The sequence below is a fragment of the Alternaria arbusti genome (assembly GCF_024043155.1).
Source record: "Alternaria arbusti strain BMP 1465 chromosome Unknown scaffold_34, whole genome shotgun sequence".
Classification (NCBI taxonomy): Eukaryota; Fungi; Ascomycota; class Dothideomycetes; order Pleosporales; family Pleosporaceae; genus Alternaria; species Alternaria arbusti.
In genome coordinates, this window is record NW_026249974.1 from 125,635 (window position 1) to 146,648 (window position 21,014).

The 21,014-nt window shown below is 53.9% G+C and overlaps 9 protein-coding genes across 9 annotated transcripts; 6 read left to right on the forward strand and 3 right to left on the reverse strand.

Annotated features, from left to right (window-relative positions):
* Positions 1 to 521: 521 nt before the first annotated feature.
* J4E86_011439 (uncharacterized protein) lies at positions 522 to 804 on the forward strand (the record flags this gene model as incomplete). The annotated part of the gene is made up of 2 exons (XM_051451930.1): positions 522 to 626; positions 694 to 804. 2 exons carry the CDS (start codon positions 522 to 524, stop codon positions 802 to 804), a joined length of 216 nt encoding a protein of 71 aa, XP_051296942.1.
* Positions 805 to 1,206: 402 nt separating this feature from the next.
* Positions 1,207 to 2,037, reverse strand: J4E86_011440 (uncharacterized protein; the record flags this gene model as incomplete). The annotated part of the gene is made up of 1 exon (XM_051451931.1): positions 1,207 to 2,037. One exon carries the CDS (start codon positions 2,035 to 2,037, stop codon positions 1,207 to 1,209), a length of 831 nt encoding a protein of 276 aa, XP_051296943.1.
* Positions 2,038 to 3,750: 1,713 nt separating this feature from the next.
* Positions 3,751 to 4,296, forward strand: J4E86_011441 (uncharacterized protein; the record flags this gene model as incomplete). The annotated part of the gene is given in 2 exon segments (XM_051451932.1): positions 3,751 to 4,129; positions 4,145 to 4,296. 2 exon segments carry the CDS (start codon positions 3,751 to 3,753, stop codon positions 4,294 to 4,296), a joined length of 531 nt encoding a protein of 176 aa, XP_051296944.1.
* A 469-nt stretch (positions 4,297 to 4,765) lies between these two features.
* On the reverse strand, positions 4,766 to 5,746 carry J4E86_011442 (uncharacterized protein; the record flags this gene model as incomplete). The annotated part of the gene is made up of 1 exon (XM_051451933.1): positions 4,766 to 5,746. One exon carries the CDS (start codon positions 5,744 to 5,746, stop codon positions 4,766 to 4,768), a length of 981 nt encoding a protein of 326 aa, XP_051296945.1.
* Positions 5,747 to 7,510: 1,764 nt separating this feature from the next.
* Positions 7,511 to 9,939, reverse strand: J4E86_011443 (uncharacterized protein; the record flags this gene model as incomplete). Its single annotated transcript, XM_051451934.1, is given in 2 exon segments — positions 7,511 to 7,531; positions 7,546 to 9,939. The coding sequence occupies 2 exon segments, from the start codon at positions 9,937 to 9,939 to the stop codon at positions 7,511 to 7,513; spliced, it is 2,415 nt and encodes an 804-aa protein (XP_051296946.1).
* A 2,155-nt stretch (positions 9,940 to 12,094) lies between these two features.
* J4E86_011444 (uncharacterized protein) lies at positions 12,095 to 14,293 on the forward strand (the record flags this gene model as incomplete). The annotated part of the gene is made up of 2 exons (XM_051451935.1): positions 12,095 to 12,818; positions 12,870 to 14,293. The coding sequence occupies 2 exons, from the start codon at positions 12,095 to 12,097 to the stop codon at positions 14,291 to 14,293; spliced, it is 2,148 nt and encodes a 715-aa protein (XP_051296947.1).
* Positions 14,294 to 15,120: 827 nt separating this feature from the next.
* SPM1 (Subtilisin-like proteinase Spm1) lies at positions 15,121 to 16,690 on the forward strand (the record flags this gene model as incomplete). Its single annotated transcript, XM_051451936.1, has 7 exons — positions 15,121 to 15,153; positions 15,206 to 15,285; positions 15,338 to 15,459; positions 15,509 to 15,519; positions 15,578 to 15,644; positions 15,694 to 16,008; positions 16,068 to 16,690. 7 exons carry the CDS (start codon positions 15,121 to 15,123, stop codon positions 16,688 to 16,690), a joined length of 1,251 nt encoding a protein of 416 aa, XP_051296948.1.
* Positions 16,691 to 17,223: 533 nt separating this feature from the next.
* Positions 17,224 to 18,297, forward strand: J4E86_011446 (uncharacterized protein; the record flags this gene model as incomplete). The annotated part of the gene is made up of 2 exons (XM_051451937.1): positions 17,224 to 17,243; positions 17,295 to 18,297. The coding sequence occupies 2 exons, from the start codon at positions 17,224 to 17,226 to the stop codon at positions 18,295 to 18,297; spliced, it is 1,023 nt and encodes a 340-aa protein (XP_051296949.1).
* Positions 18,298 to 18,891: 594 nt separating this feature from the next.
* Positions 18,892 to 20,752, forward strand: HAS1 (ATP-dependent RNA helicase; the record flags this gene model as incomplete). Its single annotated transcript, XM_051451938.1, has 2 exons — positions 18,892 to 20,248; positions 20,298 to 20,752. 2 exons carry the CDS (start codon positions 18,892 to 18,894, stop codon positions 20,750 to 20,752), a joined length of 1,812 nt encoding a protein of 603 aa, XP_051296950.1.
* Between the last annotated feature and the right edge of the window lie 262 nt (positions 20,753 to 21,014).

A 21,014-nucleotide genomic window follows, 5' to 3' on the forward strand; every position in this document is an offset into this window, starting at 1 on the left:
TCGGAGGTGTTCACAAGCAATAGACGTCGCTATGATGTCGGCCATAATGTCTCGTAAGAAGGCTGAAGTATTGAGTAGAGAAAAGTCTTGAGATTTCAGCAGTGTCCCAAGCCACTTTGCAAGGCTATCTGGGTAGGTATGCTCGGCGCACATGATGGAAGGGCAAGAGCGCTAGAGATATCGTGTTTGCTCTCTTGGGCACATCACTTCACATACTCTTCGAAGTATGCATAACCCCCGACATGGCAAAAAGCGGTGTAGACGACCCTGGCGTCTACATTTTCGTTTCAATATATAGAGGCATGATGTTGCTGCTGTACTACATGCGCTAGCCGACGTACCCACGACCAGCTCCGCGGCAACATCATCAACGACCAAAGATGCCCTCGAGGTCAGCTGTATAAGAACACGTCCTCGCACGCAGACAATGGAAGCATCGCGTTCATCATACGTGACAACTCCTACATCACCAATCTTTGCTAAACCGAGCACTCAAACCTCAACTCACCAAACTACCCACCATGCCTGCATCTAACCAGGGCCCCAACACCGGTAATACTGGCGGTGGCTCCAAAGGTTCTACCCCAATGAGCCAGTCTGATGCTAGCAGGATCCAATCCTCACAGGTGAGGCACTCCGTCATGCTTCGCTGAACTATTCATCTGTTAGGATGCTAACATTCTCTTCACTCAGGCCAAGTCCGGCGGAGACATGTCCTCCGGCGGCTTTGCCGCTCGCGCTCAGGGCGCTGGCGATCGCAATGCCAATGCCGGTGGCCAGCAGAGCGGCGGCACCAAGAAGTGAGATCTCATTCGAGGCACACTCTAGGAGCGACTCAAGACGGACTGGGAAGGACTTTCATTGAGGGAGGGCTTACTTTATGCATTCAGAATGTCTACACGTCAGCTTTGATCGGGAGTAGATAGAAAACAATGTGAATGCATTCATACAATAAACGAACGAGCCGTCAATCGCGTTACATACTACAACAGCAAGAGAAGTGTGATTTGCAGATTTACATAGGACCTTGACGTCTACGTTGACGCTGGGTCTTTTTACACGTGAATAGTTCATTGCTATTTAGTCCTCAGACTCCGCTTATCCGCGACTGACCGCCTAACCTCTACTTAATGTAGTCTTGTCCATGCATCCTGTAGACCCCATTGCAGCCTTCAGACCACGACTTCCTCTCCTACCATCCACAACCTAAATGTACTGAACAGTGACCTGCGAGCCGCTGTTGATAGTAACATCCGTGTAAACAGTGCTACCCTGCTTAAGATCAATAATAGTAGCACCGCTCAGTCCGTCCGTTCCACCAGTGCTCAAACTAGCACTCGCCTGCGTGAAGACAACAGTACCAAAGTTGCTCAGCGCAACCAAGCTACCTCCAGACTCAAAGTCCTCCACAATCCACTCTGCGTTCTGACGGCACAGGACGGAGCCGCTGGGTGCGCTAAGCGTCTGGCTGACCTTCTTTCCCGTGCTCACGTTGGTGAGTGAGACTGTGCCCTTGGTGGTGGAGGTAGCGACAATGTCGACTTGGATGACGTTGCCGGCCTTGACGGCGAAGTTGCTGAAGTCGTAGGCGTAGTCGGGGTACCACTCGTACCAGGCGTCGTAGGAGACAGCGCCGGAGCTGCTGACGGTGAAGTCGATACCTGCTTGAAGCAGACCGCTGCCGCAGGTATCGCCGTCGATACCAACCCAGGCTGAGGAAGACTCGGTACCACCGGAGCCAACGTGCTTGGGTGTGGGCACAGTGAAACGTCCGGTGGCTGACTTGAAGTAGCCGGAGGAGGGTGTCTCGAGGACGGCACCGGACCAGTTGGAGGAGTAGTCGACGTGGGCGGTGGTGTTGTCGACGTCTGCGACGAACTTGGCGTTCTCCTTTGCGGCCGTACCAACCAGAATCATGGGCTGGGTCCTGTGACGGCGACTGCCATCAGCACGGGATTGAACGCGCTCAGCGAGGGACGAGGGACGGGCCAAAACGGAGCCGGTGACGGCGGCGAGGATAGCGATGGAAAGCTTCATATTGGATGATGGGACGAACTTGAAGAACTGAGAATGGAGTCGAAGCGAGGGAAGAGGTTGAGAGTAGAACGATAGACTGCTGAAGCGATTGCTGCGTTGATGAGTGCAGTGTTACCAGCGGTGCTCGACACTCTTTATATACTGACCATCTCGAGCTCGTACTTCATGTCGTATGCCTCTAGGCACACTTATTATACGATGGCGCGATGGTCCAGATCCAACACTTGATGATACCTTCCTAATACCTACTGGTCAGGCGCATAGATCCAGCTGGACTCGCCCTCCATGCTGGACTGGAAAGCGGCCTACAAGATCCATCAGGTCGAACGCCGAGATACGAATTACTGATTGGTAGCCCAGGTCGTTTGGTCAAGGCTTCTTCACCAAGAGATCGGCGAGTTACCGGACTGGACAGGGGTATGAGTGGACAGTCCCGCTTGTGTGTTGACTCGGTAGGTATCAGAAGACCCTGATAAGTGATTTTCCTGGTGTACGGGACAATGTCCGCCTATCACATCACTGTCAATTCGACCACATGTGCGTGAAAGTGTCCGACTTCGTGGTTGTCGTGCTTGCATCGTCAGGTTCTCCTGCCTTTTTGGGACAACGCCCGAACGCTCTCTTGCAGATTCGACAGCGAAAGTGAAAGAGGTGGTGGGAGATGGGGTGCTCGATTGTATTGTGAGATCTTTGGGGATGCCGCATCTTCTTCGTGTCGAAGTAGATCTGATCTCCCTGAGTTCCTCATAATTTCCATCAGCCCTACTGCGCGATGGCATTTCTCACTGCACCTCGGCTCTCGACCACATCGAGTTTCGAAATCGCTACTGTCCAAAGACCCTATGCAACAACGGAAAGCTCCCATAGCGTAGATATGCAGGATAAATTAACTGCAGCAGAAGCTTGTCGTTGCTTATCAGTTGGCGGGTGACTTGGCAAGGATTGGTGTGGTGGTGCTAGTACAGGATAGGAAGTTCGTGATAGGTGTTGCCCGGCGCGCACACCTGAAGGGTAGTAAGCCATCCATCTGCCAAGTTAGCTTGCGAAAGCTTGTTCGCGGCGAAATGCTTGAGTTGAGAAGGTGTGATGGGTGGTGTTGAAGGATAGCTGGGTCGTTCGAAATAGAAAGGAGGAAGGCCCGATCGGAAAGACCCGCCGTGGACATTGCGCCATTGGGTTCGGCTGAGCCTCGGTATTACGAGCCAGCCACACAAACAGCCGGACTGCGACATCGTTGCAACGCCATCAACAGCAGGATTCTTGAGATTACTATGAGGACGACATCCTAGAATGCAGTGGAGGATGACGAGAGTCTGAGTCGCATCACTGCCTACATTGTTGTTGTACGCCAACAATGGACACGTATAGAAAGTAATGTATGCTTCGACTTGGGATGTGAATACGTACTTCCTGAGATCTGGGGTTCTTGTCAGCGTCGACAGGAAACGTGACTGGGCTGTTTCGCATCAAGAATGCCATGGCTGCGAGCGTGCGGCGTAGCAACTGCGGCGTCAGCACCCTCAGGAACGCTGCCTGATTATCAGCTGCACTTTGCTGAATATCTACCTAGGCATCAACACATTCAGACTCTCTTTGGACACCAGCGTCTGCCATTCGAATATGTCAGCCTCGCAAGGAACACGCGTCAGAATAATTTTCGAATTGAGGACTGCATGTACAGTCTATTCCTACCCGTCCCACGGCGGCATCATCATGAAGAACTTGACGAACCCCGAGCTAGAGCTACTGGGCCTCTCGCGTAAAAAGTCAGACCCAGGACCATTCCCCGACCAAGAGCAAGAAGACGCGTTCGCACTACGCATGCTTCACCTGGGCGCGCGTTGGTGGCCATCCCTCAAGTTCTACGAACGCCACACAAGAGACGACATATATCCTTACGGTTCAATTTCATATCCTTACGGTTACCACTTCCCATCCGACCTACATGTTGCCTACACGCCGACCGGCTCAGGAGTCTGGGTCCTGGCGGTATGGGCCGAGAACTCGCAAACATGGTTGGAAGAATACGATGCGCCCCGAAAGCCAGAAGACTGGGTGGACTTGGCGTATTGCAGAACAATGGAGGAGCGATGTAAGATTTTGGAAGATTTTGGTGCGACGTTCTATGAGGATGTCGAGCAGTGTGATAAGCTGCCGTGGGATTTGGATGAGGGTGTTAGGGAAGGTAAGAGATATGAGGAGTTGCTGCGGAAGATGGAGGATGATAAATATCTCGACGATTGGATGATGAGCCTATGATTGAAAGGAAATCCGCCATGTGGACGACGTTCTGGGATAAAGTACTGGCTGACAGGGCATCTGTCGTGTTGATGCATACATACCTTTTATGATGGAAGAGACAGAATGTATACAAGACGATGTATTCTTCCACGTACCATGTGTAGTACAACATGAACGATAATGCTTTCTTGTTGGCGTCCAAGGCATGGATTATGCCATGCACTAACAGCAATATTTAATCAATATCTGATGGTATCACTCAGTCACAACGAGCACATCAATCAAGCAACAATTGTACAAAGACTTTTCGAATTCCATTCGTCGTGAATGCTATATTTACATCAAAAGAAGAGCTAGCCGATCTCGCGGTCTATGGAAGAAAGAGTATGGGGGCGTCCCATCAAAGAAGAATACGTCTCAAAAAGGACCAACCATGAACACCAGTTCATGCAAGAAAGATCGACTTGCGACCATTTGTCGAAAGCGCTTACAAGTTGAAAGCGCGGGCGTGGCGGCGAGCCTTGGAGGCAGAGCTGCCGGTGGCGGTCTTGAGCCACTGGATGAACTGCTCGATGGTGAAGGTCTCGGGGAGAGCAGAGCCGCTGCCGGTGGAAGGAGCGGGGGTGGCAGCGGGCTTGGTGGCAGAGGGAGCAGAGGGAGCGGCCGACTCGACGGGAGAGGGAGTGGCGGAGGGAGCAGCGCTGGAGGCGGGGGTGGAGGGGGCAGCCGACTCAACAGGCTTGGAGGGGGTGGAAGGGGCGCTGCCGGCGGTGGCGGCGTCCCAGACCTTGGGACCGGGGACGGTGTAGTCGGTGGCACCACCGTAGATGTTGAACATGACACCGGGGTCGGTGGCCTTGTAAGCCTTGGTCATGTCGACACCGGTGGCGGGGAGAGCAGCAGAGCCGCTGCCAGTGACCTTGATTTGACCGCAGCCGTTGTAGAACTGGGCCTTGCCCTCGGCGCTGGCCTCGTGGAGACCGATCATCTCGGGGCGGATGAGGTAGTCGCCAGCCTCGAGGTTGGGGAGGTCAATCTCCAAGAGTCCCTTGGAGGAGATGAGGTTATCAACACCCCACTTGGAGCCGGTGAGACCGTCCTCGTAGATCTTGGTCCAGACGGCGCCCTCGCCGTTGGTGTCGGCCTTGGCGATGTAGACCATGACGGGTCCCTTGTGGGAGGGAGCGATCGGGTCGTCACCGTCGCCAGCGGAGGCGGGGTCGTTGTGGTGCCATTGCATGCCGAGCTTGGAGCCAGCAGCAACCTCGACCTGGTCGGAGGTGGCCTTGCCACCGTTGCAGATCATGGCAGTGGAGGTGACATCGAGGATGGGGTTGTTGCCGTTGGAAGGAGTCTGGACAGCGAAGTGCTGGCCCTGGTCCTTGCCGTCAATGACGAAGCTCTGGAAGGTGGTGTGCGCGGCGGCGAGGTTGGCAGCAGCCAGGATGATAGCAGTCTTGGTGAACATGTTTGCGGTTGGTGTGTTGGTTGGTTGGTTGGTTGGATTTGAAAAGGTTGAGCGTATCTTCAAAGATAGAATGGAAACGAATGAATGATAGACGAATGGATCGAAAGTGAGTGTAATGCTAAAGAGCGTGTGAAAGTGAGTGTCAGCGTCAAGCTTGATGCCCTCTCATTGTCGATGGCCTCTGTATCTCTTATACTCCCTCCGCCTACACGGCACAGTTGCGCCATGACAAGATTAGTGCCTCACTGACAGAATCCTGACAGCGCCAACGACATGAAACCCGGGTCTGTGGATTGATGCCAAGCACCTGTCAATCTATTCAGCACTGCGCTAGCGCCCGAACCGGAAGCGTGGCTTCGGTTAGCTGCCGCAGAACGTTGAATCCAGGTCTGCTCCGTTCCTACGCCCCATAATATGTGATGAGCTATTGTCAAGGAGAGATTTGAAGGCGTCGCCTCCATGCATGTGCCTGGAGGTGGCCTGTATCAGGCGTTGCGCAACGAATAACGGGAGAGCCTCACGGGAAACGTGAAACCATGTCGAAAAAGCTTGATCGGTTGAAGTCTGGCTATCCCAGGCGTTTAACGAAACGTCATGCGCTGAAGCGCCAACATGTTCTGCTGTCAATGCTACTCGCATCCACATGTTCGCAGTTGATTGTTTGCTTGTGCCATAACGTTATGTCGGAGACCGATTGGTACTTACCGCTGCGTGCCCCCATCGTCACCGCCACACTACGCAATCTCCCTACTCTCCATCCCTTATGCCACCGGTCTACAATGACTCTCATTTCGTTGATCCGGTATTCTAGATCCTGCAGTTCGACGGGAAAGCAACCTCGGTGGTGGGGCGAAAACTTCGCTAACGGTGTATTCGTTTGCGCGACGACATGAAACGAATGCCTTCAGTGGGGGAAATTGCGCGCCTGTACCTGCCAAGACAATGGTGATGTTTCGACACTTCCGAGGCATCGCTTTAGACAACACCGTTTTCGCAGTCGAGTCGTGACGCCATCTTCGTTTTGCTTCAGCACGAAAGAACCACCGGCTATACTATCGTCTCGCATAGATAGTCGAAATGCCGCACCCGTGCTTCGAGATAATGTAAAGTGCTGCGCCGCTTGACGAATGAACGGAGATGAGGCGCTTAGATGAGGAACGCAAAAGGAACGCAAAACGCGCCCTTGCGGTATGTTGTTTTTGTCGTTTGTGGAGCTGAGCGTTGCGCCGATGCACGTTGTCGCGTATGTGCGTAGTGGCTTGCAGTAACATTACCGCCCCGTGGTGGTGGCCTTCTCCAACATCAATTGAGAGTCCCTTCACCTTTAAGTACCTGTTCGACACTCAAAACGTGCTCAATAGTTCTCATTGTCTACCAACCATCCCAATCCCTGGGTATTATTAACTGATGCGCCACTCTCTAACTGGTACCTCTTCCATCTACCAGATCCTGTCTTTGACAGGCGTTTTGGATGATGAGGTCGTTGCGCTGCGATCGTGCATGTGCCGCCGCGAATGGATTAAACGCCGATGATGATCTTGTTGTACACGTGGTATCACTTACCGGTGATAACCCGAGGACGCCCAAATAATGCTCATTATACCCATAGAAAACCATGAATCCATGTCGAAAACCGTTCAACATGCTACGCACCCTGAAGCAAAGCAAGAAATGATAAACAGTGCAAGCAACATTAAGCTCGGGTAGTCCGAGTGGGATGCTGCGCCCTCCTTCGTACTCGTCGCTGTCGCCTGTCCGTCGGGCTTACTGGCCCTTGCGCTTGGACTATTGGTGGTTACGCTATGAAGGCGGGTCGTGGTAGCGGGAAACAACGCGCTTTTTGTAGTGCGTCCTGAAGATCCGTAAACCAACTCCGTCGCCCCCCACGCAAGACTGATCGTTGTGCCATCGACGGTAATTGTGCCTCCTGGCGTCAAAGTCTGTCCTTCGATGATGAAGACCGTCCCACTCCCCGATTCTGCAGTGTATGTCTGCGAACCAATAGTGAGCAATGGAGGATTGGTGATGGCGGGCTGGGCCTGCGGCGAAATGAAGCTGGTCTTGCCGTTGACGACCAAGGCTGTAGCTCCGGGTGCGAGCGAGATCGTGACACCTGAGACAACGATCGAGCCCCCCACGGTAAGCAGTCTCGACCCGATTACATAGGCAGTGCTAGTTCCTGGGAGCGGCCCGAATGTCAGATCTCCAATGGTCAAAGGAGGCGCTGTAATTTGTGGAGGGGCTGGAGTAGCCAATGTAGATGTAACGCCGTTGATCACAACGAATGATGCCGATTGAGCGAGTGACAGTGTAGTGCCCGAGACGGTAATATCTGGGCCACCAGGAACGAGTGTTTGGCCATCTATTACAAAGGTGGGCCCTGAGGGCTCTGGAAGAGCACCGATGACATCATCGCCGACGGTGATCGTAGGAGGTTTGCCGACCTGTGGAGTAGGAATAGCGAGGGATGAAGTAACCCCGTTGACAACAACGAATGAAGCAGAAGGTGCAAGCGATATTGTGGTTCCGGAAAAAGTTATGGCTGGTCCACCTGGAACGAGGGGTTCATCGCCAACAACGAAGGATATTCCTGGTGAGGCCGAAATGGGTGTGAAGACATTGTTACCAACATTGAGAGTCGGCGCCGCTGGGTTCGCTATCACGGATGTGACGCCATTGACCAAAACGAAGGATGCTGATGATGCCAACGAAAACGTGGTACCAGATGCAGTGATTGCCGACCCTCCAGGCACCAGTGTCTGACCTGCGATAACGAATGTGTTTCGCGGATTGTCAAAAGCAGGGAAGACGCTATCGCCGACAGTAAGTGCTGGTGGCGTTACGGCAGGGACAGCTGGGATCTGTATCGTCGAGGACGCTCCATTAACCACCAGTACGCTTCCCGAGGGTGCTAGTGATAGCGTGGTGCCCGAAACGGTAATGGCAGGAGCACCCGGAGCGAGTGTCTGCCCCGAGATAACGAACGTTGGGTTAGGTCTTTGATTCTCTAGGCCGTTGAAGTTGTTAGAACTTTCTTGGGCTGCTTGTGCTGCGATCGTTGAGCCACCGACTACCAGTTGTGGCGGACTGTTTGGAGCTGGTGATGATCCGGGTAGAACTTGGGTGGAACCTCCGATGACCACGAAAGAAGCCGACGGTGCCAAACTGACGACGGTACCATCGACAGTAGCAACACCTCCAGGAGTGAGGGTTTGCCCTGGACCAACGAAGAATTGGGTAGCAGCGTTGGGTGTGAGTGTCGTCGAGCCAATCGTCAGCACTGGTGGAGGCCGCGCCGGAGTAACTTGCGGTAGCCTAGAGGTACTGCCATCCACAACGATGGCCGTAGCCGATGGCGCAAGAGAAACCATCGTCCCACCTCCTACGTTGACTGGGGCTCCCCCAGCTTGTAAGGTCTGAGAGCCGACAACAATTCTTGAAGAAGGACCAACTACGATGGGTCGTGTGCCCACAGAACCAACAGTAACTCGAGTGAATTCTGGAGGATTGACCGCATTGTTATTCTCACTGCCGCGTATCTTAGTCGTAGAAGTTGAGTCCATTCGGTCGTTTGGCTTGACGTTGGTGGGCTTTGGTTTGCTGGTATCACCTGGGAGATCCCAGTCTGCTACTGTGAGAGGGGGAGATTTCGAAGTGCTGCCGCCCCAACCATTTATAACGACGGGTCCGTCGTCAAAACCAAGTACAGACGACTCGACATGGATGAGGGCCGGACCTATACCGGGCCAATTTTGATAGTATAAGTCGACAACGATGAGGACAGTCACGACGGTGGCCTGCAGTTGTCCAGCATCACACGCAGACTGTGGGATCTGGTTAAGAAAACCATCTGGAAGTGATCCCGTCACCGTACTCTCCTCGTCGAATCCTTTCATCCAGTAAGGATAGACCTGTGCGGAACGAAGCTGTACCGTCTCGGTTTTGTTTCCCGACTCAACCTCGTAAGCTGTGAAATGGACGAAAGGTGTCGCAGAAGTCTGAACCGTTGTAGTATTTGGCCCAAGGGTGATTGTAGCCGTGGCAGATGGGAAAGTATCTGGGTAGTATAGATCGTATAATCCGGCGTCCGACGTCGGGATGACGTTACCAGAGGGAAAAGGAGAGTAGCCTGCTGACCGGTAGGCAACAGATGTTGTAGCTGCTTTAGGTCTTGCCGTGTACTCTTCACACATGGTAACCGTGAAATCCCATTCGGCATAATACGACTCGCTGTAGATACATGCATAATCTGATGCCAGTGCACTGGATGCATCAAAGGTTGTCGTGTAAGGAACAAGGGTATAAGAGTCCACGTTACTGAAATTCGATGCCTGCGTTGTCATAATTCCCGCCACATGCATGTATGTTGGGCCAAACCAGTAATCTACACTTGCACTGGGGATGTTGACCGTACATGTCGCGTTAGAGATGCGGGTTTGCTGTGTCGCTGTGCCGTTGATAGCGGGCAAGTGAATCTCAGGAGTGGCTAGCGATGGATATTGGCCTTGCGACGATGTTGTGTTCAGATCGTCTGATAACGTGGCGTTTGGTAGCACAGAAGAAACCAGTGGTCCAGTCGAGGCCGCATCGGTGGGCCGAAGGATTTCATGCTCGCTAGAAATCCCTGTACCGAGGCTGCTAACGCTACGCGATGGAGTTGCTGGGAGCACAGGTGCGAGCGTCGAAGCAGATACCGATGACTTCGTTGTGAGAGTGACGTTGGAATATGGGGCTTGATGGCTTGGTTAGCACGCAGCGGATCAGAGCCGCGAGGCGCAATGGGATTTGGCTTTACCACGATGGAACACGGCCCCCGCTGCAAATGAAGCGACGCATACTGTGAGAAACGAGTGATTAAGATACATGGCGATTGTAGAGTGCCTGCATGAGCAGCACTCTACGGATAGCGAACGTCGTGCTCTCAAGTCGTCCCAAGAGAGTGGTGGGCACACGAGAGTGCAGCAAAGGCAATCTGGATGAGCGGGTCCAGCGCGTTTTGCCCTATGGACGGCATCGATTGGCGTGGTCCCGAGCGTGGACATGCATATTTATCGGAAGATCAGCGCGGAAGGTAGCTAGGCTCTGGGCGAAGTCCGTAGGCTCCTATTCGGGACAGGGGTATGAGGCGGATGGCACGTGAGTTGAATGAGGACACCAATAACGTATGTCCACCTCGCAAAAGAACGATGAATCTGGCCAACATCCTGTACGTTGAGTGCGACTGCCACGCAGGTCCCTGAGAGCACAAGACCCCGCTACTGCAGCATGTTGCAGGCTGGGGTGTGGGCGGAGGCATCAGAATCCCGGCCTGCCTGTCTCGGTATAGGCGATTGCTTGTATTTGTGCGACACGCCTCCATACCATTGTAGACAGCCCTTGCTGTTCAGCTGAGTGTTGATTGTCTACCACGCAAGCGGCGTGCGGCTCTTGCGGAGATGAAGCGCCACGTTCATCATGCACAAAAAGCATTCATCCCAACATCATGATCGACGCATTACTCAAGATTTCCTCTTGTTGAGCATGACGATGGTCTGGTAGGTTTCTGGCAAGCGCGCCGATCTGCCAGACTGGAGAGAGCAAATCTAAGCGAATGCGCTGGTCAACCGCTCCAGAACCTACTGTTTCAAGCTTGTCGTTCGGGGGTGGCTGTCGTGAAGTCCGGGCGTGGGCGTCGCCCGCTCGTAGTGGGAGCCGTGGTGGCCTAAGCCCAGCCGCTTTGCCAGCGCCTTGCAGTGGCACATGGCAGTCCAGAGGCCGACCCCAGATTGCGCGAACAGGTGCCAATCGGTGTAGGGATGAAACGAGGGGTCGGTCGGGTGCCTCACGGCATTCAGCTGCATTCATCTATGTTGCTGCGGAAGAATACCGGTTGAAAGCGACGGGAGCAGGATGGCCGTCTTACAGGCGTCTGACGAAGTTGCCGTACAAGCTTACGTCCGCCGCACAGCATCGAGGCGCCAAAATCAAGGCGTACAGCAGAGGGATCGCAGAAGGGTGACGGTCGGGGCGCTCCCGCAAAAAAGAGTGCTATCGCAGCAAATGGCGGGTACGTCAATCGAAAGGAGCGTTCGCCCCGTTAGCCAAGTGACCAACTTCGTTAGAGCATTTGGTGCAATATATGCCTTGGCTTGCTCTCGGCTGGCATGCCAGGATCCGCCAATCTGGCTCGACTCTGGACGAGAGTGCTTTTGCATGCTGGCTGCATTCCGAGGACTCCTTCTCTTTCTTCACCCCTCTCGTGGCGCTGGCGGGGACAAACAATGCCACTCGGTGATGCTGCTCGCTGCACTCTTCGAGGTTGAGTGGCCCCAGTCGTGCCTCCTTCCACGCGCCGCTTAGTCACGGAACATGGTCCCTTTCCGAGGGCATCGTGCCTTCCACACAACCCTATGCGCCTTCCTCGCCGCCGCCCTGCTCCTGCCCTTGCTTGCCGCAGCCGACTATGTGCCGACAAACATCACCGAGACGCCCAACTTCCAGCTGCTGCCTGGCATCGCTTCGGTACCAGCACCCGTCACCGTCGCGCCGGACCAGAACTGGCTAGGAGTCGACGGCTCGTGGAACACCTTTACTCTGCGCGTGGGCGAAACAGGGGAGAATGTGCGCGTCTTTGTGTCGACTGCAAGCCAGCAGATATGGGCCATCAATCGCATGGCGTGCATCACCAACACCACGAGCCCGGTGACAGGAGAAATTACAGCATACAACGTCTTCGACTCGGATTGTGAAACCAGCCGCGGCTTCCTATTCAACAGCAGCAACTCGGAAACATGGCAGCAAAAGGGCTTCTACCAACTGTGGATCGAGAAGTATCTCGGACTGGTCGGCAATGGATTGTACGGCTTCGATTCGGTGGGTCTGGGGAGGGCCGGGGAGATGGGGCCCTCAGTTCAGAACACCACGATCGGCACCTTGGTCACCGCCAACTTCTGGCTCGGGCATATAGGCGTGCATTCCAAGTCGACCAACTTCTCCGTCTTCGATGAATCCGTTCCGAGCTACCTAACCACGCTGTTCGACCAGAAGAGCATCCCCAGTTTGTCTTTTGGCTACACGGCAGGCGCCCAGTACCGTAAGACATTACCACGTACCATCGTTGCAAATCACTGACTCGGATGCACAGGTGACCAGACGGTCCTCGGAAGTCTCACGCTTGGCGGCTACGATGCCTCCCGCCTCATTCCCAACGACCTCACCTTCATCTTCGCCCCGGATAATGAGCGCGACCTGGCGGTTGGTGTCGTCGGCATCACGGCAGATACCACGTCGAAAGGAGATATCGACCTCCTCATGAACCGGGACGACGTGACCATGTACATTGATTCGACGGTTGCAGAACTCTACCTGCCGGTTGAGATATGCCAAGCTTTTGAGGATGCATTTGGACTAAAGTACGATGAAAAGACTGATCTCTACCTTGTGGATGATGCGCTTCACCGGGATCTCGTCGCGCAAAACCCCAGTGTCACGATCACTATCGGCCAGAAATACAGCACGGATTCGACTTTGCAGATCACTTTGCCCTATGCTGCTCTAGACTTGGAGGCGACTCCTCCGTATAGAGGGTTGCAAGAGAAGACAAAATACTTTCCTATCAGACGAGGTGCGGAGGCGCGTCAGTGGGTACTGGGTAGAGTCTTCCTGCAGGAAGCCTACTTGACCGTAGACTGGGAACGTCAGAACTTCACCGTGTCAGCGGTGGACTGGACATTTGGCAAAGCTCCACAAATCATGCCTATCGTGTCGCCCACCTACGCGGTTCCGCACTATGATCCTCCAAAGAAGAAGCCTTTGTCTTCAGGGGCAGTCATTGGTATCGCAGTGGGAGGTGGCTTCTTCGTTGCTCTGATTTTCTGCGCAATTGGGTGGTGGTTCTGGCGACGGCGGCACAAGCGCAAGCTGGCAGACATCAAAGCGCAATACGAGGCCGATGTCGCTGCGGCGGCGGTCACCAAGATGGATCCACCCGTGTCAGAGGAGGCTCCGACGTCTCCAGTACGAAGTAGTACAGAAGGCGTGACTGTCTTCGCGAAGGCCGAGCTACCTGGCTCATCCCATGTGCATCACGAGATGAGCTCCAGCGCAGAAGAGAAGGGATCATCAGCCGTGCATGAGGCAGATGGCGAGGAGCGTCAGATCTATGAGATGCCTGGAGACATGCCTGTGCTTCCCGAGGCAGGCGGCCGTCAACTGTCGGAAAAGGAGTCCATGGTGGTACGCGAGAGGATATACAACGGCATAGATCCGACCGGCACGCCAGATGCAACCCCAGCTGCGTACGAAGAGTCGCGCAGGCTCGCACCAATATCCCCGTCCGAAGTGTCGATAGTGAGCGGTCGGCTTCCAACCGACAACGTGTCGCCCATTACACCACGCACACCAAGAGACGGTGCTTTCTTGGAAGCCTCGGACACATTTTTCCAATTGCCGCCCTACCGTGCTCGCGAAGAACGACGCGCCGAATCGGATGGCGATCCCCTTTCCCCCGTCTCGCCGCTGGAAGGGTCTACGGATGCCTCCCGACGGCGGTTCTCTTACGAGTCATGAGGCCAAAAAGCTGTTTGTTCAGCGACGTTACGACTGGCGTTTATTTTGTTTGGCATAAGTGGCGGGGTTATCTTGGCACCACGGATATGGCGTTTGAGAGGGAATAGTTTGAATTGTGCATAGCAGAGGCTGAATACCCATCTAGACGGCGGCACGTGGTAGAAACGAGCAGCCACGTTTTGTTAGTGTATATAGTGTAAATACACGCTTTTCGCGCACATGGCGGCAGACCCTGAGGGGACCATAGATTTGTACAGGTGCATGACAGCCAAGTCGGAGCGCTAGGCTCATGCGTTCATGCTGTCGGGCTGGCCGTCGGCTGGCTAAACGGTCGCGGGCCTGCAACGGGCAATTGTCCTGATTGTAGGGCAGAGCCAGCGGCGCGGGCGAAGCGGTCTGAGGAAGGTGCCTTGGGCAGCGCCTTGCCGCAAGCAGCCAAGTTGAACCCCTCGTCCGCGCAGCGACTGGATACCAACCCCACCATATCCTCACGGAGGCCGCGACGAGGCACAGGACGACCGCTTTTCTGCTGAAGCCAGTCCGTCAATCGCTTTCCTATTGCTTGCGACTTCCCGGTGAAGACTCTGCGCCTGCCTCGACTGTCCCACCGCCCGCCCCGTGCCAGAGCCGCCGCCCCGCTTTGTGTTGAAGCAGCTCCTGTCAGTCATCACATTGGCCGCGCGCCTAGCCTTATATCATATCGTGCGCTTGCCGCCCGCACTTCTTCTCCACAGTCTACATTGTCCGACTTCTGCGTCTTCAATCGTTACCTTCTTTACATACCTCTCTGAAGATAGAAAAAGCCTTACCCCGCCGCAGCTGCCACCATGGGCGACCTCGCCAACCGCAAAGTGTTCAAGGTAACGTTATATCCGCCATTCAGGGCCGAGCACGCGTACTGACAGCTTGCAGGTGTTCAACCAGGAGTTCATCGTCGACGAGCGCTACAATGTAACCAAGGAGCTGGGACAGGGTGCCTACGGCATTGTCTGGTACGACTCGAGCCACGGCGCGCCGCATAACAAGTGCTGATTCTGCCCCCAGTGCGGCTACCAACAACCAGACGGGCGAGGGCGTGGCCATCAAGAAGGTCACCAACGTCTTCAGCAAGAAGATCCTTGCCAAGCGTGCCCTGCGCGAGATCAAGCTGCTCCAGCACTTTAGAGGTACGTTGACATGCCACCTGCCGGCTGCAACACTACTAACACCTGCCAGGCCACCGTAACGTAAGACACACATGCTCCCGAGTGCCCCGATCGACCCCATGCTAAACCCGTCGCACAGATAACATGTCTCTACGACATGGACATTCCCCGCCCAGACAACTTCAACGAGTGCTACCTATACGAGGGTATGGACTACACCCATGTTTCAATGAGACAGTGCTGATAGGCGTGTAGAGCTCATGGAGTGCGACCTGGCAGCCATTATCCGGTCCGGCCAGCCGCTCACCGATGCCCACTTCCAGTCCTTCATCTACCAGATCCTCTGCGGTCTCAAGTACATTCACTCGGCCAATGTACTCCATCGCGATCTCAAGCCCGGTAACCTCCTCGTCAACGCCGACTGCGAGCTCAAGATTTGCGACTTTGGTCTTGCCAGGGGTTTCTCCATGGACCCTGAGGAGAACGCAGGATACATGACCGAATATGTCGCTACCCGATGGTACAGAGCCCCTGAGATCATGTTGAGCTTCCAGAGCTACACAAAAGCTAGTAAGTAGTCACTCTCTCGTAATGGAGTCACATGCCGAACTCAAGCTGACTTTGCATAGTCGATGTGTGGTCAGTAGGCTGCATCCTTGCTGAGCTGCTTGGCGGTAAGCCCTTCTTCAAGGGCCGCGACTACGTCGATCAACTGAACCAGATCCTGCACTACCTTGGAACACCAAACGAGGAGACACTCTCACGCATCGGATCTCCCCGTGCGCAAGATTACGTTCGCAATCTACCGTACATGCAGAAGATCTCGTTCCAGTCCCTGTTCAGGAACGCCAACCCAGACGCACTTGATCTGCTCGACCGCATGCTCGCATTTGATCCCTCAAGCCGTATCTCAGTCGAGGAAGCCCTGGAACACAGGTACCTACAAATCTGGCACGATGCTTCCGACGAGCCTTCATGCCCAACTACATTCGACTTCCAGTTCGAGGTGGTCGAGGAGATCCCGGAGATGAAGAAGATGATCCTGGATGAAGTCAGTCGCTTCCGCCAGATGGTGCGCGTACAACCCGGTGCAGGCGCTGGGGGAAACCAGGCGCCGCAAGTCCCGATACCCAACAACTACGACCGCGCTGGCTACGAAGACCCAAGGCCGCAAGAAGCGTTCAATCAAGGTGGATGGAACGGAAGCGATCTGGAGCGTGATCTTCAGGGTCTTGACGGCCGTATGCGATAGGTGGGTTTGGACGAATCTGTTGGTTGCAAGATGTCTTCTCGTTGGTTTGAGCGTGAGCGTGGAGGGATTTGGGTAATATTTGAGCCCCGTGTAATTTCTCTCAAAATCTATTGAATGATGACTATGCTCGATTGACTTCGTAACGGTCTGGATTCACAAGCAACGATGGCATGACCTTGCTTGGGTGTCGTCAACGACCGCAATATTTACCACACGGAACAATACAGGTGTGAGCATACAAAACCCTACCAGCTCTCGTGAATATGGTATGTCGGATGCTATCGGCATCAGGCTAGCATACTGTTCAAATCAACTCCGGATCACTATCGAAATGATTCGGACCCATAATGAGTCAGCTATGATGCTATATAGCCGAGTGCTAGGGAAAATAGTGTTACAACTTGTATTACCAATCAAAGTGGAGTCGCAGCACTTTGTTCATGAAGTTCGAGCGTATTCAAGAGTCCTCAACACTACAGCATTTTAAATAGTCATCCTTCGCTCAAACACACATCGTTGACTGAGAATTCATTATGGCACCCAAGATCTTCCTGTACAGGCTCACCCTCCCCATCTAACATTCCCCCGACTGACCCTTCCCCAGAACAGGAGGAACAGGCTACATCGGTGGCTCCGTTCTCCATACCCTCGCGGCCACCCACCCAGAATACGACATGACTGTGCTCCTCCGACGAACCCCTGAAACCTTCACATCCACCTACCCCAACATCACCATCCTAACCGGCGACTACTCCAGCGCCGACCTGATTGCTTCTGCCGCGCAAAACGCCGACATCGTCGTTCACAACGGCGACTCAGACCACGAAGCCAGTCTCAACGCCATCATCACCGGTCTACTCCAACGTCCAACATCAGGCTACCTACTCCATCTCTCCGGCACAGGAATAGTATCAGACTGGGCCGACGAGTCGTATCTAGGAAAGCTAAATCCAATGATATGGTCAGACACCACTTCCTTGCCTGAGATCCGCCAGTTGCCTCCTACGGCCCTGCACCGCAACACCGAGACCATCTTACACGACACGATTGCAAAACATGGAGATAAGATCAACATAGCCATCATGTGTCCCCCTGATATCTACGGTAAAGGTCGAGGGTTAGCGAAGACACACAGTGCGCTCATCCCCTTCTTCATCAAAGAAGCGAAGAACATGGGTGGTAAACCATTCTACTACAACGACGGAACCAACACGCGGAGTTGGGTTCACATCGACGACTTGATGCGTCTCTACCTGCACGTCGTAGAAGCCGCAGTCTCGCGTTCTTCTCCCCACGATTTCTTCAACGATAACGGGTACTACTTTGCCAGCACGCAAGAGCATTCTCAGTCTAGTGTTGCAAAAGCGACCGCTGAAATCTTACACAAACATGGTGTTATACACGATGCGGAACCAGTGCAGATAAGTTTGCAGGAGCTGGATAAGATGGCCAATCTACCTGGGTTTCCGAAGCTAGCGAGGTATCTGTTTGCGAGTAATTCGCGGACGAGGGCTGAGAGGGCGGCTGAGAAGTGGGGGTATAGGGGTGAGGCGAAGGGGTTGTTGGCTTGTCTGGAGGCGGATGTATTGGATGCCTTGCAAGGGTGAATTGTGATCACTAGGGATAAGGGAGGGAGGCATGCTTGCAACTCATATAGTAATGGGCTTAAGGATGACATTGTGTATGGGAACAGGCCTCGGGGCAACGATATTTCGTATATGTCATGAATGACGGGTATACTTAACATAAACTAGCTAGAAACTCTGTCCATGATAAATTCACCTCGTGGAAGGCAATCTTGTACCTAATGCATTGCCGATGGACTCGTCTTGGGATGTCAGGATGCTCAGATGTGAAAGTTTCCCGAACATTGCAGATGAGTAGGTTGTGGGTCGTACGCCGTAGGAGCGTAGGTGTTATCGGATGAGCCTCCACCAATAAAGATGCCTGCCTGGAGGCCATACAGTTGTGCAAGCTGCGACAGCCAGGTACGCTCTTTCCTTGATCAGCTGTTCGTTGGGCACCTGAGTGGTCTTTCCTACATCACGGCGATGCTGCATGCCGCTGAGCTGGTCCGTGCACAGAGCCAGGGTCCTCTAGCGCGATAATTATTTCTCGGTCTTAGAACTTTTGGCAAGCCGGTGCGCTTCAAGTCGAACTTTTCGCGCCATTGCACAGCACCACCCAACACACTCCACACCATGTCGCCCGCCGCGATCGAGTCGGGAAACAAGAGGAAGAGGTCCCACAAGAGCAAAAAGAGCGCTGAGCCAGCGATCGCACCAGCGCATGATGGCGTAGATGCTACCAAGGCGCGCAAGAAGGCGCGCAAGGACAAGGCACCTGTCGTCGAAGAGCCGGTGGTAGACGATGATTCTGAGGAGGAACAGAGCGATGAGGAAGAAGAAGCGGCAGTAGAGGAAGTCGTCGCAGAAGCCAGTGCTGCAGACGACGACAGCGACAAGGAAGACGATGAAGGCGACAACGAAGAGCTTGCCGAACTACCCTCTGGCACGGGCAGCAATGCCGTTGATCTTCCCTCCGGCACCACGATGCCCTCAGCGAACCCGACGCGATTCGACGAGCTCAACCTGAGCGAACGAACGATGACTTCTATCAAGAACATGGGCTTTGAGAACATGACAGAGATCCAACAGAAGGCTATACCACCTCTGCTATCAGGAAGGGATGTGCTAGGAGCGGCCAAGACTGGCAGTGGAAAGACTCTGGCTTTCCTTATCCCCGCCATCGAGATGCTCTCGCAGCTGCGGTTCAAGCCGCGCAACGGAACTGGAGTCATTGTCGTATCGCCGACCAGAGAATTGGCGTTGCAGATCTTCGGTGTAGCGCGCGAGCTCATGGAGCCACATAGCCAGACGTTTGGTATCTGCATCGGTGGTGCCAACCGAAACGCAGAAGCCGAGAAGATCAGGAAGGGCTTGAACCTGATCATCGCTACTCCCGGGCGCCTCCTCGACCATCTACACAACACGCAGGGCTTCGTCTTCAAGAACTTGAGGTCACTCATCATTGATGAGGCAGACAGAATTCTCGAAGTCGGTTTCGAAGACGAGATGAGGTCGATCATCAAGATCTTGCCTACGGAGCGTCAGACGATGCTTTTCTCCGCAACACAGACCACCAAGGTTGAGGATCTCGCAAGGATATCGCTCAAGGCCGGCCCCCTCTACATCAACGTCGATCACCGTGCCGAGCATAGCACGGTCCAGGGATTGGAGCAGGGTTACGTTCTGTGCGATTCAGACACCAGATTCAGGCTTCTGTTTTCATTCCTCAAGAAACACCAGAAGAAGAAGGTCATTGTCTTCTTGTCATCGTGCGCATCTGTCGACTTCTACAGCGAATTGCTCAACTACATCGACCTGCCTGTACTTGGACTGCACGGCAAGCTCAAACAACAGGCGCGAACGAACCGCTTCTTCGAGTTTGTGAATGCACAGAGCGGTACACTCATCTGCACCGATGTTGCTGCGCGAGGACTAGATATTCCTGAGGTGGATTGGGTTATTCAGTTCGACCCACCTGATGACCCGCGAGGTAAGCTTGACCACACGCAATGCATGAGCATTTACTGACTTGTCTGCAGACTACATCCACAGAGTTGGTCGAACAGCACGAGGTGCGAACGGCAAGGGCAGGAGTTTGATGTTCCTGTTGCCATCGGAAGTAGGATTCCTCAAGCTCCTCAAGGAAAACCGAGTGCCGCTGGTTGAGTTTGAGTTACCTTCCAACAAGATTCTCAACATCCAGTCACAACTGGAGGCATTGATCAGCAAGAACTACTACCTCAACAAGAGCGCAAAGGATGGCTACCGGTCGTACCTCCAGTCGTACGCTTCACATAGCTTGCGGTCGGTGTTCGACGTGCACAAGCTGGACCTCGTCAAGGTAGCCAAATCGTTCGGTTTCTCGACACCACCGCGCATCGACATCAGTCTTGGGGCGAGCCTGAGTCGCGACAAGAAGGTCGAAGGAAGGAGAGCATATGGAAGCCAGCCTGCGCAGGGCCGACGACCGATGAGGGGAGGCAAGAGGTTCTGAGGTAGTAGTTGAGAGGCATTGATGGGAGTTTGGCGTACAAAATCACATACGGGCCATGATCTAGGGTTTACAGCTGTGCATGATCTAATTGAGCACCCATGGGGATGTCAGTACCTTCAGAAGCGATATGTGTCAATTTGATATGGACCTTGGACTTCAAACAACTCTGTCCCTGATATGTATGACGTACTTGGTAGCTTTATTCTACCTGTAAGCGAAAATGAATGTCGTGAAGATTGCCCGTACAGCAGCGCCACCAAAC